Source organism: Vipera ursinii (genome assembly GCF_947247035.1).
Source record: "Vipera ursinii genome assembly, chromosome: 1".
In the NCBI taxonomy this organism is placed as follows: Eukaryota; Metazoa; Chordata; class Lepidosauria; order Squamata; family Viperidae; genus Vipera; species Vipera ursinii.
Genome location: NC_139512.1, coordinates 24,221,814 through 24,240,467, shown reverse-complemented (window position 1 = coordinate 24,240,467; position 18,654 = coordinate 24,221,814). Strand labels below are relative to the sequence as shown.

General features: G+C 38.3%; 1 protein-coding gene across 2 annotated transcripts; it reads left to right on the top strand.

Annotated features, from left to right (window-relative positions):
- Positions 1-825: 825 nt before the first annotated feature.
- On the top strand, positions 826-16,479 carry GMFB (glia maturation factor beta). 2 transcript variants are annotated; one of them, XM_083379054.1, is made up of 7 exons: positions 826-1,036; positions 5,320-5,416; positions 6,902-6,951; positions 7,243-7,294; positions 7,640-7,720; positions 9,862-9,935; positions 11,351-16,479. In XM_083379054.1, the coding sequence occupies exons 1-7, from the start codon at positions 1,034-1,036 to the stop codon at positions 11,420-11,422; spliced, it is 429 nt and encodes a 142-aa protein (XP_083235180.1). In that variant the 5' UTR covers positions 826-1,033; the 3' UTR covers positions 11,423-16,479. The 2 variants fall into 2 exon arrangements, with proteins under 2 accessions (XP_083235180.1, XP_083235179.1); XM_083379053.1 differs by lacking the exon at positions 826-1,036 and adding an exon at positions 1,331-1,476.
- Positions 16,480-18,654: the final 2,175 nt, after the last annotated feature.

Here is an 18,654-nt window from a genome sequence, read left to right as displayed (position 1 = left end):
TTTCCTTGGTGTAAAATGACTACTATAGTAGAGATATTCACAATTTTACTAGCATTGATGTCGGACAATGTCGGCTGGCGACCCCCAGGGAGAGGGCCTTCTCTGTGGGAGTGTCAGCCCTATGGAACCAACTCCCCCTTGAGTTTCGGATGGCCCTGGATCTCCGGTCCTTTCGCCGCGGCCTCAAAACACTCCTTTTCCACCTGGCTGACCTGGACTGACAGGGATTTTAATTATGTTTTTAATTTTTAAACTTAATTTTAATTTATTCTACTGGGGCTATTAATTTAATTTCTTTTTAACTTTTGTATTATTGTATTTTATTGTTGTTAGCCGCCCTGAGTCCTTCGGGAGATAGGGCGGCATATAAGTCCCAATAATAAATAAATAAATAAATCTAGTTTGGGTAATGAAACGTCTGCAAGAAAACAAGCAAGCTCAGAGAGCACCAAGGACCCCTCATTAACAATTTTAAACTTAAACTTTTAAAATCTTGAGCCCAAAATGTAAATAATGGTTGCTTTATGTTTAGGAGTAATCACATTATTTAATTTTGTTTAGCTTGGCTTTGTTTCGGTTTTGAAGGGGGCGGCAGTACGGCCTCTTTTTTTTGGAAAAGAAAATATTGGTTACCAAGGTAACATTGCTTCCTGGTTAACTGAGAGGCGGGAGAGCGAGGAGGAAGTACTCCCCTCGCCCCGCCCGGAATTATGGACTATCGGCTATGGGACGCTCTTTACCCTGCAGCCTCTCTAGGCGTGGGCGGATGGATGGACGCTCAGGTGGGAGGGAATAGGGAGACAATTGCTGTAATGATCTCCGCTTGAGAGGGAGTTCCAGAGCTATGGCCTCTCGCTCACCGTAGCTAAGGGGTGGCCGCCGCCGAAGCCGAGCGATACAATTGATTGGTTCAGGGAATGCTCAGGTCATGCGCACTAAGTGGGCCTGGAATTGGATTGGGGCTGAGGTGGGGAGGACCCACCCGGCCTCTTAAAGGGCCAGCACTAGGAAAGGCAGCTGCTGCAGCTACAAGATGGTAAGTTCACGAGATCGCTTGTCGTGGAATTGCGATTTGCTTTTTAGCGTTTGGGTTTTCATCTTTCTTTTTTCCGTCCTTCTTGCGATTATTTAAGCTCTAAATAAATAGCCCCCTCCCGGGGATTGGATGGAGAATGAGATCTCTCCTCCCGCATAACAACAAATTCAGCCTAAATTGAATGCAATGCGCTTGTTTATTAGACTGATATATTGTGGCTTGTAAACAACGTACCGATTCCTGTAAGCTTTGCCTAAATATTTGAAAAAGGTTAAGGCGATGAATTCCAGTTACGGGGATGATCCACCAATCTTCGGATTGATGCTCCTTTTTAATGAAATTATCTCCAATTTTCCCTCGCGTCGGAAGGAGGAGGGGCAGAGCTTGGAATTGCTACTCCCTGCCGCCTCCTCAAAGACAAATCAATGCTTCTTGCAAAGGTAGGACCAAATTGCAGTTTTCTTTTCCCATTTTGCAAGTCTCTTTCTTAGCACAAGCGCTCATTTCTTTCCATTTGCAGTTTTCTTTCTCTCCTGTTCTCCTATCATTAAAATAAATGGCAAGGATTTGGAGTCCAGCACATCTTGGAGACACTGCCTTGGGGAGAAAATGGATACTTTTCCTATAGTCCAGTGTTTCTCAACCTGGCTGGGAAAGTCTGGGAGTTGAAGTTTACACCTCTCTTTCTCTTGAGATTGGGAAATACGCTCTAGCCTCTAATGCTCTTCAGCTCATCAACCCTTTTAGGAAGTTTCAGATTGTTCATTGAGCCTTAAATATATAATAACAAATAGTAATATGAAAACTAATAATAATGGATTGTCTTATTGAACCGTGAGGGTTGGTATTGACCACTTTGGGGAAACCCTAGTGGTCAATAGGAAAAGCCCCTTCAAATATTTTAAATGCATGCTCACAGACAATTATCTGCATTAAATTTGCACTTGTCATTCCTTTCATGGTTTGATGGAAAAAGTGAAGAAATGAGTGGCTTAAATCCTGGGAGTGACTGAGGCACATTTATAATCCTGATAGTTCAGTTCAGCACTGAACTATCATTTTCATTTGTAAAAGTAATGGTATTACTGCTTCTTATTTTGATCCAAAAACTCTTGTCGTTTTCTATCTATAGCCAATGTTGACAAGATAGAAGTAGCTTGCCTACATTGCAAGGAGAGATTGGTTTGAATGGCCTTGGGATTCTTCATTGCCTTTCTCTTCAAATCCATTCCCTTGTGTTGCAACATCTAATTCCTAACTACAAATATTGCTTAATATTAAGGAATTTGACTTATCTTTTTTGTGTGCTCAGAAGCTGTTGGTGAAACTTTTGCCTAACTAACAAACCAAGACTTTTGTGACCCCCAAGCTGTGTATTTGTGAGAGATTTTAAGACTTTGTTATGAAGAAATGCAGCACATATCTGTGTTTCTAAACCCATCACATGTAATTGGGATCTCCTTCCTGCCCCTAACTAGGAATTATGTGCTTTGAAGCAACTTTCCTTAGATGTTATGTTCCCTCAAAAATGCATTTTTAACACATTATATATTATGCTTTGGAGTAATAGATGTAAGAGAAACAGTTCTTATCCAAAATGTTTTGCAATGTTTTGCAAAGGGAGAGAAGGAAAGGTCAACAAATTAATCTCCCTTTAATCCTGTGGTTTTTATACTGGCTCCTGATATAGCACAGGGCCGATAAGATACAGAAGATGAAGATCTCTGAATCCATTTTATTCTTTTTCCTTGGCAACAAGATTGCAATACTCTGTTCTCATGCTCAAGGACTCCTTGCAGGCTCAGAGCCTTCTGTTATAAGCAAATGGTTTTTTTTTTTGAAATACCGGTAGTTGCTTTGCATATCATAACAAATACCTGAAAGTCAATCTGCTTGGGAAACTCATTTGTGGCTTTTCTGGCTTAATGTAATTGTGTGCAATTGTAACTGCCAGGTTATATTTTCATACAGCATTTATACACGGTGAGTATTGTATGCATACAGTAAAATAGATTGCAGATTGGATTTATGAGCATTTGTTTTTTAAAAAAGAAATGTAATACTGTCTGTTCTGGTTTATTTGTGTAATATAGAATAATGAATATCTGTTTTACATATTATGGAGAGAGAGAAGTTCCCTGATGATGGGCTCCAGCATGAGCCCCAAAGCTTGAAAGAATAAACCTTTGGTCCCCATGACTAACTCAATTGGATCCTGTAACATCTTGGGACATGTATATTTGCCTTCATTTGCAATATTTGTTTTGAATAATTTTACCAATTAGTCCCTGAATAAAAACATCCAAATTACTTTAGCATCCTAGTCTAATATATCCATGTTGGACAACCAGGTGCAGAAGCTTTCTTCTTTTGGAACCAGGTGCATATGAGAAATTCAAAGCTCAACATAAACCCATGAACTAATGTTTTCTTAATGTTGAAAAGCCTGCTGCCTTGGTAACTGGAAGTAATATATAGCAGCTGTGACTAATAACTACTATTCTTCATAAATTGTCTTGTTTCCTTTTATAATTGGTGCCTGTTGCTACAATTTTAGAAATTTTGTAGCCTAATTACCCATTTTGTAAAAATGCATAGCTTTCTATATTGGATATGGGAATCTCCCCAATTTATTTATTACAGAATGAAAAGAAACCTGGGTTTTCTTAGCTGTCTGATTTACATTTATTACATTACATTTATTACATTTATATACCGCCCTTTCCCGGAGGACTCAGGGCGGTTTACAGGGTAATTAAAAACCAAAATACAAAAGTTAAAAAACCAAGTTTAAAAAAAAATTAAATTTATCCCTGTATAAGTAAAACCCCAATTAAAATAAATTAATCCTCAGCCTGGGCCAGAGAGCTCGAAGAGCCAGGTCTTCAGGTCCCGGCGGAATGAACAGAGGTCGGGGGCAGTCCTCAGGTCCACTGGCAGCTGGTTCCAAAGGGCAGGCGCCCCCACTGAGAAGGCCCTATCCCTGGGTGTCGTCCGCCGGCAATCTCTTACCGGTGGCACCCTGAGAAGACCCTCCCTGTGGGAGCGCACTGGACGAAGGGAACTTGATGCCGGCAGCAGGTGTTCCCTCAGATATCCCGGACCCAAGCCATGTAGGGCTTTATAGGTCATCACCAGCACCTTGAATTTCACCTGGAGGGCAACCAGAAGCCAATGCAGCTCGCGGAGTAGAGGTGTTACATGGGAGTATTTAGTAAAACATACATTAGTTATGTTGGTCCTGAGTGTTGCACCTCTTCCTGAGGTGGATCACCTTGCCTACTGCAATGCTATATCTGCAAAATCCACAAGTTGCTGCTCTTGGCTGGCTTTACCATGTATTAAGTCATTTTTTTAAACCATAGGTTTCAGACTAAACAGTCACTACAGACATATTCCAAGCCAAAATCAAAGTAACATTATGGCTATGTAAAATATGTGAACACCCTAGAATTATTACTAGGTTTTGCAGAAGTAAATCACATTGAATACATGTATATGTAATTCCTCAGAACTGTATTTAGCACTGCTGCCCATACTGAACTCTGATAACAAGCTGTGTGTTGGGAGATGTTGCCATGCAGTACTGGGAATAGTCAATTGTACATATTGTCTATGGAACCCACTATCAAAATAATAAAAAGGCAGATCCAGAAGGCAAAATGGTGTGGAAAGCAACCTAAGAGGGACAAAATGGGAAAGCTAGGGAAATGGAATTACAATCAAGTGAGAATATTTAATTTTTATAATTGTAAGTTTCATTTCAGCTGAACGTGAGGATAGTGCATTCTGTTGCATACTTTACAAAAGAAGCAGACGAAGGATTTGAAGAAGGGAGGAAGGAAAGGAAGAACGAAAGAAAGAAAAGTAGCATGGTAGAGATGTTTGGTTGGCAGAGAGCATAGGACATTCCAAGTGGAATTATTTGAATAAGTTAGAAACCTTTCATCAGCAAGGATGGTCGAAGAGGTGGCCACAGGCAGGAAAGCATTGGGATATGACGTGAATGAGCCAGTTTGGTCTAGTGCAGGGCTAGGCAACCTTGGCTCTTTTATGACTTGTGGACTTCAACCCCCAGAATACTGTGCTACATTCTCATCATATATTTTCTTCTTTAAAATACTTGCTATAGCTTTTCTCCGAATAAGATATTGCCTGATTTTTTTTAATAAGCATTGCATCTCCAGCAGTTGAGGACTGGAGTGATATGTATGTCTGGAATAAAGAGTCCTTTTGTTCATCTGTGCCTTTTCTCTTTCACTCCCCGTCCCTCTTCTCTTTAGAGTGAATCCCTAGTGGTTTGTGATGTTGCTGAAGACCTGGTAGAGAAGCTGAGAAAGTTTCGTTTTCGTAAAGACACAAACAATGCAGCCATTATCAGTAAGCTGAAAAGGAGGGCTCACAACACTCATAAGGGGGAATAATACAGTCTCATGTTCTCTCCTCTGGCGGAAAATAACTTGGATTTTTGTTTCTGAATACCCACACACAAGTTTTAAAAGACCATTAAGTCTTTGAAGCAAATCTAGGAGCATTTGGGTTGTATAGATTTGCCCTATTTTGAGTCATTTTGAGTACATTGTGCAAACAAAATCACGTAAAATCCACATTTCCATTGTTTTAGTTGAATTTGAATTACATGTACAATTTTACTTGTACATGCAAAATTCTGAATAGTGCAGACTTTGGCATACAGGTAAGTTAATTTTGGCTGGCATCCAGTGGGGTATGTGAGATTTCTTTTGGCTTTAGGACCACACCAGCTTTATGCAACATATCAAAGGCCACATTTCAAAGTTGGCCAGACTCAAAGCCCATTTTCAGGAGGGATTTAAGATGTTTAAGATTGTGATACAGATGTTTTTAGCATTTGTAAATGACAATGGTTTGTTTAATGAAATGCACAAAACTCAAACAAAGCTACATATATAGTATTTTAATGCAGAAACAATAACATATTGCCTTTGTTTGCCTGATGTGACACACCAAAGACCAGCAAAGACCATTTAGATCAGGGGTGTCAAACTCAATTTCATTGAGGGCCGCATCAGCATTGCGGTTGCCCTCAAGGGGCCGGGTGGGTATAGCCAGGGTGGGTGTGGCCTACTGGGTGGGCGTGGCCAGAGTGCATATGGCCTACTGTGTGGGCATGGCCAGCTCTACATCGTTCGCATCAAGGGTGCCTATGGAGGCCTGGGCAGGAGTGGGACAGATCTGAGGGTCTCTGGCAGAAGGAGGGTCTCTGGGCTGGGGCCAAGGCAGTGGGGGCTGTTCCCTCTGTTTCCAGGATGGCTTCGGGGGCCGCATGAAACCACTTCGCGGGCCGGATCTGGCCCCCGGGCTTTGTGTTTGACATGTCTGATTTAGATACTAGATTTTCTTTTAAATCTCACCATTACTGATTTTATAAATAAATTAAGGCAGTGTATATACCTAATACTCCTTTCTACTTCAATGTAGGTAGAGCCAAGATCTTTTATGTAGCAGTGGGATGATTAAGGGAGAAATTGGTGTCTTGAGTCTTTGTAGGTTTTAATAATAAATGGTTCAATAAATCTGGGTTTCAGCTTTCCTGGAAAAATGCTTGCAGCCACATATTAGATGAGCACGGACCAGACATAGTACTCCTTTGGCTAAATTTAAAACTAGCCTTCTTGTGATAAAAGCCAGTGCAGCCTGATGACTATTAGGAAATACTTTTTCTAGTGGTCTTATTGTATTCAGTGATGACTGTTAGTTCAGGTGAAAGAGAAAAAGAACCAGTAAAAAAAACAAAGACACCTAAGTGAATGACAATAATTCCCCCCACCTCCCGCAGATAGCATAATTTAAATGAATTTTTTTTTGTTTTCTTTTATTGTATAGTGAAAATTGATAAAGAGAAACAGCTGGTAGTTCTGGATGAAGAACATGAGGTATGTCTGAGTTGGAGTAGCTTTTTGTTTTGCCAAGCTTAAATATATAAACTTTTTGTTTTTTGCTAAACATGGTCTCAATAGGTACATTACTTACATCTATTTATACATGTATCCAGCCAAAGAAAAACAGGATATTCTTGCACTAAACTAACAAGTTGTAATAATTTGTTTTTCAGTGCTGGTATTGACTTTAAATACTGTCTTAAAGTGAGTAAAGGCTGTAATAATGTATTGCATATTGACTATAAAAGGACATTGCTAAAATACTAGTTGTTGTGATTCTTACAGGGCATATCTCCAGATGAACTAAAAGATGAAATTCCAGAAAGACAACCTCGATATCTTTTATCAGTGATCAAAGTAATATTTTGGTACATAGAAATCAGTTTCTGCTGTCATGTTTTGGTGCCTGAGCCAATGAGCTATATGTTGTGCTTCTTAGCATAGAGTCTAGAGGTAAATGAAGGTGTACAGATCTTTCTTAGAATCTCCTTTCTTGTATAAATGTCCAGGAAGGGTTTATAGCAGGTTGAAGAGCTTTATTTTTATACTGGAGTCATGCATTACTATAAACCAGACTATAGTTTATTTGGTTTTAGTTTAGGGTGTATGTGAACCAAGCCAGCTGTGGAATATTCCACAAACCACACTTAAGTTTTCTAGTTTCCTTACCTTTAGAGCACATTCATTGTCTATAGCTACAAGTACCAGCATGATGATGGGCGAGTCTCTTACCCCCTCTGCTTTATCTTCTCAAGTCCAGTTGGTAAGTTGAACTCTCATGAACTGATGTGCAAACTGTCTTCAGTAGAAATAAAAAGATGGCTGCCATCCAAGATAAAAAGTACTTAAAGATATGTTAAAGATTTTCATTTTGATTAGCTGGGAAAAGTTTATGTTGTTTGGCTTCTGAGTATCATTAGAAGGGCCCTTATGTTGGGTCAACAAAGCATTAAAAACAGTTGTAGGAAGAGAGACCAACAAGCGACAGGGGTTATCAGAAAAGGGAGTGAGAATACAGAATGGCTGTAGACCTTGGTAATAATTAATTTTGTTAGCGAATGGGGATGCAGTTGTTTTCAGTCTCACCAGGACTGCAGAAAACTTTTAAAGGCTTCTTTAATGAAATTTGTAAAGACTTCAGCAATTATGTGCTTTATTCTACATTGAGTTGATGAATAACTTGATAGCAATTGGATTTTGAAATGTAAGGAAATTTCTCATTCCCTGAATGCTGAACTTACCTAGGGATTACCTGCATAGCAACTAGGAGTTGTATTCCCACGTCATGGAGATAGCTTAGCATTATGTGAGAACCTTTATAAATAAAACAATAGCTTAACACAGATATGTCAAGCTCACGACGTCACGTGACATCGCGCAACGTATCGGGACGGTTTTGCCATTGCTGGGGTGGGCACAGCTTCCACGATGCATCCAGCCCGTGGGCCGGCAGTTTGACACCCCTGGCTTAACACCATTAGCATCTGCAGTAGTCAAATAATGCACATACATTATGATGTCATAGTGGAAATATAATTGTTGCACGTTGTTGGGGGCAATAAGCTGACTTTGTAATAATGCCGCTTGGGGGGGCAAAAGCCCTAATAAGCAGGCATATACATAGAATGAAGGCTATTGCTAAGCACATTTGATTTGTGCTTAGATTGTAAGCCGCCCTGAGTCTTCGGAGAAGGGCGGGATATAAATGGGATTAAAATAAATAAATAAATAAATAATACATTATATGCCTAAGACAATGTGTGAACACTGAGTGTGTATTATATTAAGGGCTGGTATGCCAAATTAGCACTATGTGTGAACACTGTATATGAATGTTAAGGGTTAATATACCAAATTGTCTTAGTTGTGTAAGATATATTCCCTCACATTTTAAATTACCATCTCTTCGGCACAGGGCTAATAATGGTCTACTGTAATGTAAATAATAAGAATCACTCAGTAATGTGTGTAAACTTTTAGCGTGCATTTTAGAACATTCAGTGGATGCTTATATGTTTCCAATCTGACAAGCTGGCGTAGACTCTGGAACATATGTTCTGTGTTCAGTGCTTTTGATATATATGAATAGAATTGGCAATTGATGTCTTTAATAAATATCTTTTAACTAGCTTGAAGAGGATAGTGAAATAAGTAAATGGTTGATCAGATTTCCTGTTAAATATGTGTGTACAGTGCTAGGCCCTCTGGTGCCCTCCTATAGTTCCTGCTAGTAAAAGATTATGGAAGTCATAACCCCAAACATCTATAGAACATGAAGTTGTGAATGTTGTTTTTTAAGAAGCATATATTAAAACATCTATAGCATGCTTTTCAAGTTTCACAGACATAGATTATCCTCAGTAAGCAGAAATAAAAACATCAGCCCTTAAAGCATTCTTAATCAACATTTCTTAAGACTTAAATCCCTAGACTAAGGGTGCTGCCACAGAAAAAGTTCCGTCCTAGTGCCCACCAATATAGTACATGTAATAGTTTTAGATAAAGACTGTAAAGTATAGGCATATTCAGAGGGCAAAAGGCAGCCTGGCCTTTTCAATATTTTCCAAGCACTTCTTTTAACAAGCAACTACTGTTACTGCTAACTGAATCTTTTTTGGTGTGCAGATTTATCTAATTGAATTTTCTCCAAATTGATATTTTCGAGATGTTTTGAAAGATTTCAACCCCCCTAATTTCTAGCCAGTCTATTGTGAGAATTGGTCTGATACATCTGGAAATCGTTAGATTGGGGAAATTGTTATGTTAATTTTAAAGTGGCAAGTAGGATAAGGAAAAGACCAGTTGTTTTTTGCATATGCAGTAAGGACTGAGGAGCTATAGCCAAATAGACTGACTAATGTGGTTTTATTTGTCTCTACTTACTTTCCTCCTTTACAATTACAGGGTGTAAGCCTGAGCAACAGATGATGTATGCTGGCAGCAAAAATAAATTAGTTCAAACAGCAGAACTCACAAAGGTAAAACTGAAGCAAACCTTGGATGCATTTGTTGCCAAGTTGTTGTATTTCCTCTTGCCCCTAGAGTCTGTCAATTTAAACACTGATATTTGCAGGATGTACATAATCTGGTACTTACCAAAATTTTATCTCAAGAGAAAGCTGAACTTTGTAACATGTGCTATATAACCTTTCTGAAATTGCTGTTCTCCAGGATGGGTTCACATGCAGCTCTATGCTCATTGGAGATTTGGCTGGTGAATATTGATCTTTAACTATGCAAAATGATATTTTATTTGGCTTCCTGTAGGCAAGTAATGGTTCCGGGATGCAAGTAGCTCAATGTATAGTCCTTGGAGTGCTCTTTGAGCATAAGGTTGAGAAACATTCATCTAGACCAGGGGTAGGCGACCTCGGCTCTTTTATGACTCATGGACTTCAACTCCCAGAATTCCTGAGTCAGCTATGCTGACTCAGGAATTCTGGGAGTTGGAGTTCAATAGTCATAAAAGAGCTGAGGTTGCCTACCCCTGGTCTAGACTATAGAATAGAGAAATCACAAAATAACCAGAACTGCTGCAGTCCCTCTTCCTTTACAGCTGTGTGTTTCTTTTTATGCTTCAAGAATCTGGTGTATCCAACAGGGCCTTTGTGGGCAACTTAGTTCATTCCATCTTTCTTGGGCTATTGCTCCTGCTAGGTGCTGATGCATGTCCAAAGTATTTTAAGGGAACACCAGGTTGCAGTAAAGAAATGGGCCACTTTATACTGCACTTCCATATAGTTGACCTTCCTCTTTTTTCCATTTCTAACTGATGAGCTTCAGGAGAAAATCCTAGACTTTAAGCCAAAGATGATCTTTGCATGACTCAGTGTTCTCCCCAGTAATATTTAATACACCCATTCACAGAAAAAGCTAAAATGCTGGGGAGGAGGTTTTGACTTAGCTTTCTCCTTGATCTGCTGTCCAAGGAAACAATGGATTTCTCTCATGTAAGACTTACCTGCAACTAAAAAGATTCTGTCTTGGTCTCGAGTATCCTGTTTCTGTGGGAAATAAGTCCTAAAATAGTACTGTAGTTTGATCTGCTGATACACTGTTTTGAAGGCCCCAAACCAAATGGCTTTAGCCGTTTCTTGGTCAAGGATAGATGATTGTGTGCTTTTTCCTGGACATACTTACCTGCATCAGTAGTAGTATATTTCTAAAAAAGTTAAATTAAAAATATATTATGTAATAGCTGTTTCTTACTCCCTTTTGGACTGGATGAGTTGTCTTTTTGGCTTAACACATACAGCATGCTAAACCATACTGTAATTTGTTTAGGTTTGGCTTAGTGGGTTGCATCAACATAGTCAACTGTGGTTTATCCTTTTAATCATGTTTCGGTGTACTTGCTGAAAATATTTTTGTTTCTGTTTCTCTCCCCCCCCAGGTATTTGAAATCAGGAACACAGAAGATCTCACTGAGGAATGGCTTCAGGAGAAGCTTGGCTACTTCCACTAAAAGAAGGATTAAGCATTCCATGCAATTCAAACTGGAACCAGACATGACTCCTGCTTTCTAAACCTAACAAGAATGCACTGTACTTACAGTTGTTTCCTGCAATGTTTGTATGTATGTACATATATATGTATATATTTGTCTGTGCAAAATTTATATACATGAGGGGAAGAAGCATGTCCTGCTTAACCAAACTTTGCCCAGGATTATTCCTTTCCTTCTGATTGTCTAAAAGGGAACAGTTTTCTTCCTGCAGGGATATTTTTTTTTCCTTTTTGCACTTACATGACAAATATTTCTATCTGGACTAATTAGAACTGGTAATTGTTTACAGCTCTGGGGCAGAATCTCCAAAGGGACACATTGTGCACCAGCTCTTGTTTGTATCAATGGACTGTGTTTATGGGTGTACTCAGTCAAGTAGTCTGGAAATTTACAGCAGATTTTCCCCCCTCCTGAGCTACAAGTGCATCTTCTTTTAATAGAAACTGGACAATAATTAATAACTGGACACAATAGTATGTGAAAATAACACTGAATCCACTGGCATGAAAACATTTGATTTGGACCTAACCTGTTTTAGGATAGATACTTTAGTATGATTCCCAACTTCTCCAGATGGGGCTTTTCTTTTCTCTTAAAAAAAACCCAATTATTTTGAACCTTGTATTTCCACTTTGGGTGAAAGGTTTAACACTATTTTTGTGTATGTAAGGATAGCATTTTTACTAATCAAATAGAAAGTAGATTTAAAGCAACCTGTAAGGGCTTGGTCACATACTGTAGTGGACTTCCATTCCAAAAGTCTTTATATGTAGATCTATTAATATAAAAGTCTTGACTTTTCTGGACTTTTTATGCAAGCACTTCTCAATCTGTGTGCCTTTTTTAAAAAAAAATCTATCAAATGATTGTAAGAAAGTCTTACACTGCCAGTTTTTAAAAAATATTAAATTTGATACAGGTTAACTTTGTCTAAAAGAATCTCCCTAGCAGCGTCTGGTAGCTTAATCTCTCTTTCCATTAACTTCAGCTGTAGGTGCATACACTCGGGTTTACACTGCTATGATTTAAGGCAAAATGCTTAGCCTGGCTAAAAAAGAAAATTAAAAGTCAACACATATTCTGAAGTTAATCAGAGTCCACCACATCTCTGCATTCTGTCTTTCAATAGACAGGGCTGTATCTGTGCCTTGATCCTTATAAATGCAGGGCAGGAAAAAAGTAATATATAGCATGCAGAATTCGACTTCCTTAACTATCTTGATTTCCTTTTTGTATTTTAAAAATGTGTAGCCAATGCTTTCTCAGAAGCCAGAGGAATATCCATTGCAATGCATGGGGGTGAGCAGTGTTTTGGTGCCCTGCTTAGCATCTTGTGCTTCTCCTTGACTGGACCTTGATAATAACATATATAGATCAAAGTATCCTACCCTCTTTGATCAGCAACTTGAATTACTTAGCTGCAAAACTTGATTCTTCCTTCAATGGATGGCATACATGATGTGGCCAATAAATTGGCAATATAGTGCTTAGACACAGACAGGTGAGGCCTTTCCTGTCTATTGTTTTTATGGTTTATCTAGGAATGAGATTCCTAGGGGTAGCTAAATGTGAACTGACAAAGCAGAAATATATGTTATTCCCTAAACTGATATTTAGTTGATCAAACTCTACATGGGTTTTCCTCAGCATGATGCACCATACGTGGATTATAACTGCAACATTCCAAAATCTCAAAATATCCTAGGTCACCTAGTTGGGTAAAATGTCAGATTCTATATACCAAATCTGATAGCAGTTGGCATTAATTCCAATGAATCATATCTGGGGGAGTCCTCTGTAAATGATCTTGCAAGGGATCAGTTAGGCTGTGGTCTAATTGTTCCATTTTGAATGGCATTACAATGAACTGAACTATATTATCCCTAAACTATTAAAAAGAGTACAAATAGTACAGAGGCTGTTTTACATGGATATTGGGGGTCAGATTTGTTCTTTGGCTGAAGGAGGATATACATAGACATCCTTCTTTGTGAACCAAATATGTCTGAAGAGTCTTTTGTGCTTATCTGCCTTTTTTACCACTCTTGTTAGGTTTTTTTTTTAAAAAATGTTTTTTCTAGGAATTTTTTTTCTTAAGTGATTGACCGTACAATCCCTCATTTAAGGTTATAATCCTTGGTTGCTGTTAATGTAATGTTTTTCCCCTCCCTTTTACTAGAGTAGAGACTCTCATTCAGCTTAAGAACTGTACCCAACTTTTTGTGAGTCATGCTCCACAGTTAGTGAGGTTAGGTTCGTTTTTGGAAAAGTGTCAAGAGTTTTAAGAAGTAAATTGTAAATTATCCATTTTGCCAATTAAATATTCCAGAAAGCAGAAAAGAGGGAAGGCTATTCAGTCTGAAAGGGCTGCTAAAAGGATTGTTGGTGTGCTACAAGGTGTTCCTGGGCCATATTTGTGCCCTTCTGGTATAGGATAAAATGGAGGCTAAAGAGAGACTGGAAGATGAATTATCTGTCAGAAGCATTTTAAAATTAAAAATACTATAATATCCATGCAGTTGTTTGAAAAGCCTGAAAATACATAGGTAGCTGAGCACTCTTTGGAATTATGTTTGGTCAGGAGTAGGCAACCTCGACTCTTTTATGACTCATGGACTTCAACTCCCAGAATTCCTGAGTCAGCTATGCTGAGGGGAAAGGGAGAGGTTTCCAAGTGGAGCCATGCTGACTCAGGAATTCTGGGAGTTGAAGTCCATGAGTCATAAAAGAGCCGAGGTTGCCTACCCCTGTGTTTGGTTAAAGACAGTGAAGGAAATTGCAGACTTGATTTTAGGTTTAAAGAGAGTGAGACTAAACTCCACAATTTGGAAGCTGTCGTCTTTTCTAAGTAATTGTTTGTCCCTACCCTGCCCCAATAATTAATTCTGTAATGTCTTTTGGACTGTATAATGTGAACTATAGTTATTCCTGTTTGAAGTCTGGAAATATTGACAATTTCAGCTATGAGGAGAGGTTTTTTCCCCCTGCTCCTCCCCTTCCTCTCTATTTGCATATTGAAGGAGCAACATCTGAAGAATTTCCATCAAAATATATCGCTGTAACAACTTTTTGAATACTAACTTGTTTAAATCAAATCTTTATATTGATGTTTTAATAAGCAATTTATTAAAAAAGTAATAATACAGTGGGTGATAAACTTCTAACAGTGGTTCCATTTCTGGTCTTTTTCTAGTAATATTTCTCTTGAATCTTTTATAGATTAGAATTGCCAGTATTTCAAAACGAGGCCAAATACTTGGTTTTGATTTCTTTTTTCCCCCCTCAAGCCTTTTCACATATAACATATACATCATATGTTTGTTGTAGCATATAAACAACAGGAAGTTCTGAGCAAAAGGGAAGAATTGCATAATACATGTGCTTCTAATATTCATATGTTGCAATTGTATGAATCAATTGTATGAATGTATTCCCTTTTTCCTGTAAAAGCTTGTTTGAACTTAAGACATCATATCTTTATGCTTTATTGATAGCGCAGTATTCACTGGATGAAATGTGAAACACGCATTTGTGATTTTTTTCTGCTTTCTGTTAATCAACACTAGTCAGCTTCTGTGAAAGTGTGTGGGATTTAATTCATTCTTCTCTGCTATGACCCTTTCCAGATGTGTTGAGTGGTACCAGATTAGGGAAAGTTGTTCTAAGTGAATAGACATAGCTTGTTATGTATATGGAAGAATGGTTTTTTCCCCCTCACTGATGGAAGGTTATGTTCTTGTGTGAAACATATGAAAAGGCTTTCATACCATGGCAGGGTTTAAAAAAAGGAGAATCAGTCTACTAATAAAACTGGATAGATTGCTAAATTCCTGGTAGTTGTGCACCATTTGATATGTTGAAATCAGATCAGTATTATATGAAACATCTTTTAGGGAAGTTAATACCTACCGGTAATTTGGGAGCAGTAATTTGGTGTGCACATTGTAAATGCACAAAATTGCAAAGGTATTAAGAAAGGATCATTGAATCACAGAGGGTAAAGGTGAACCAAGCCAATTATAGCTGACTTGCTATCTCCTCTAGTTGTAACTGAAAAGTGTGAGCTGTAGCATCCATAGTTCAGACTCCCTTGACCCAACCTTCCTTTTGGGCCTTTGGCATAGAATTCTACAATTCCAGGTATCTTAGCTACTATATACTTGCTGGAAATTCAAGGACATATAGTTTGGATACATCTGGAGGATGCCAGCTGGGGTGGGCCATTAGTTCTGGTTCAGTATGTTGCTAACTCTGCCCATAGTCTAGAGTTCGATCCTGACAGGCTCAAGATTGACTCAGCCTTCCATCCTTCTGAGGTCAGATTGTTAAGGATAATATGCTGATGTTGTAAACCAGTTAAAGAGTGCTGTAAAGTGGGAAGTATGTAAGTCTTAAGTGCTATTGCTATGGCTAATATCTGGTAGAATAACCTACCCCAGTTGGCATCCTTCTGATGTATCCAGACTCAATGTCCTTGAATTTCCAACAGATATAGTTCATTTTTTTCTAAACTAGCTAAGACTCTTGGAATTCTATTCCCAACACATCTGGAGGGTGCCAAGTTGGAGAAGGTCGATGTGATTGCTGGAATACTAGTCTTTTCTAGGCAATTTGGAAAAGACTGCAATTGAACCGAGGACCGCTCTCTCTTGCTTCACTCAACTCCCTTCCCCAAATCTGCAAATTGTTAATGAGAATATTGGTCTCTTTACAATAACATATTGTACTGACTTAATATAAGTAAACATTTCTAATGCTGAAAAGTTCTTCTGTATGAGATAAGAGCAACAGTATTTTATAGACAGGAAACTGCAATATGTGCTTTTATTGTTCACTGACATTTCTGTGGAACTAACCAGCTTGACAGGTGTTGCAATTATTGGGGTATTTTTAATGTTCTGCTTAGTTGATTTTGCATGTTTTTTTAAATCATTATTTTCTTTTTGTTTGGCAAAGCATGGAGCTTGTATTGGTATCAATGATCATACAATGTTAATAAAACCTGTCAAACTCTCTGTCTTCTATTTTTAATGTGGTAGAATAAGCTTAAAGCTGGAGGGTGGTGGTGATGGTGGAAAGGTAGTCTGGCAAAAAGAATATACAGTATAATCTTTGAACAAGAGCTCTTCCTATCCAGGATCTCCCATTTGACAATAAATTGATTGGACTGTTTAAGATAAAATAATAGTATGGGATGCTGACCCAGTTTGGGTATGCAGATAATTTCTGACAAACAAGGAAGTTAGCCTCTGCTTGTATTGAATGCAAACTGCCATTTTCTCCTATCCAAACCATTGAAGGAAGTAATTGTAAAAGAAAAAGACAGACGTTCAAGTCTATGCAGAACTAATCTGTCTGACCAGACTTGCTTTTTCACTTGCAATGGTCCTAGTTGTATATATCAGGCTCATCTGCACATGCTCAGGAGAAAATGTTATTCAAGTTGCAAGCATTGAAAATGGGCATTTAAAGAAATTCTGAGACAAATCAGACTAATCTGTTATTCTGATCTAGGAGCGATACTGAATGATTTGACTTATATGTGGTTGACATATGCTGGAATTCAGGGATGTGAATATCAGGTTGAGGAAGATCTGAGCATCACACAGTGATGTAACTGGAGATCTACATTTGCTGTAACTAACCCAGAAAGAAATCTTGTGAGATACAGAGGCATATTCTTTGTGAAAACTTCAGCTCAGCATATTTTTCCACAGTGTGAAAGATCTAGAAACTAAAACAAGCTTGTATTTCAGAGTTGTGTTGTTCACCTGAGTAAAATATTCTGTGCAACTTTGAGGGCTTCATCTTAAGAAATCTTGTGGAAATCCAGTACCTTATTATTTACAGACATTATCCACATCGTGAAATTATTGGTCACTGGATGTGATCATCAACAAATCTAAAGAAGAGCAGATATGTCCAAAGAAACCAAATGGATCTTTTATAATCTTCCTTGGAACACTTGGGTGACCAACACCATAAATAGAAAATCTGGGAGATCACCTCTATTTTAAGTACGTAATTTAAAAAATGCTTTTACATGCATGCAAACCATCTTTTTTCCTCACTGAGCTTCAGATTTGCTATATCAAATCAAAATAATTGATAGTGAGGAAGTACCACTGATTCAGAAAAAAACAACAGATCAACTTTTACTCTCAAAAAAACAACAGATCAACTTTTACTCTCAAAAAGTTGCATTTGTGGCAAGTGCCTGATGGACAAATCCTACTTCAATTCCTGTTCCTTGTGTGATGGAAAATTCCTGGCAGACACCCACTCCAAGGTCCTCCAATGTCAAAACTGTAGAAGAGCCCTGTTAGTCTATGATAGCCCCAAATCACCCTTTCCAATTAATATAACTTTTCACAAGCTGCAACTCATTTCATCAGATGTGTGGAACAGCTAAATGATACAGGATTTAAAGTGAGATAAGTTGGGGGGGAAGTGAGGAGACAGATTGACACAAAGTGAAGTTTCCCCCAGTCTTTACAGTATTATGACTTGCTGGTTAGGTAAGAAAATGCCAAATTTTAAAAAAATGGAGATCATTCACAGCAAAAGGGTCTCACCTTTCCTACCCAAAATGTGGCGTTATGGGAGTTCACCTCACACCCAAACATCAAACTGGGGAAAAGTAACAATGAAAAGTAAAAATAAAATGAATTGTCCAGAATAATTCTGAATTTCAGAAAAAAGTACATGCTTTCAAGGATGTGCTCATAAATGTCAATTATATAATTAATCTTATATTTTTAAATAGAGCTGCATTTATAATGTAATCAAACCCCAGAGGGCAACCTTTAGTAATCACCCATCCAGGAAGGGTATAAACTCATTCCTAATAAAACATATTGAGGAATCTGGGCAAATACATGACAAGTCCTTTTCCTGGGGTTGGAAAAACGATTCCAAATTGTAATGGAGCCAGCTAGTAAGCTCGAGATATAGAAGGATCTTGATAGACATGAGCATTGAGCACTAACAAAATGAAATTGAATAGTGAGAAAAGTAAGGTTCTGTATTTAGGCAAAAAAAACCCAATGCACAAGTACAATATAGGTGGTACCTCACTCAATAGTAGTAACTGTGATAGGGATCTCGGAGTCCCAGCCCCAGCAGTGTGCTGCAGCTGCCAAAAAAGCCAACACAGTGCTTAGGCTGCATTAACAGGGATAGAATTAAGA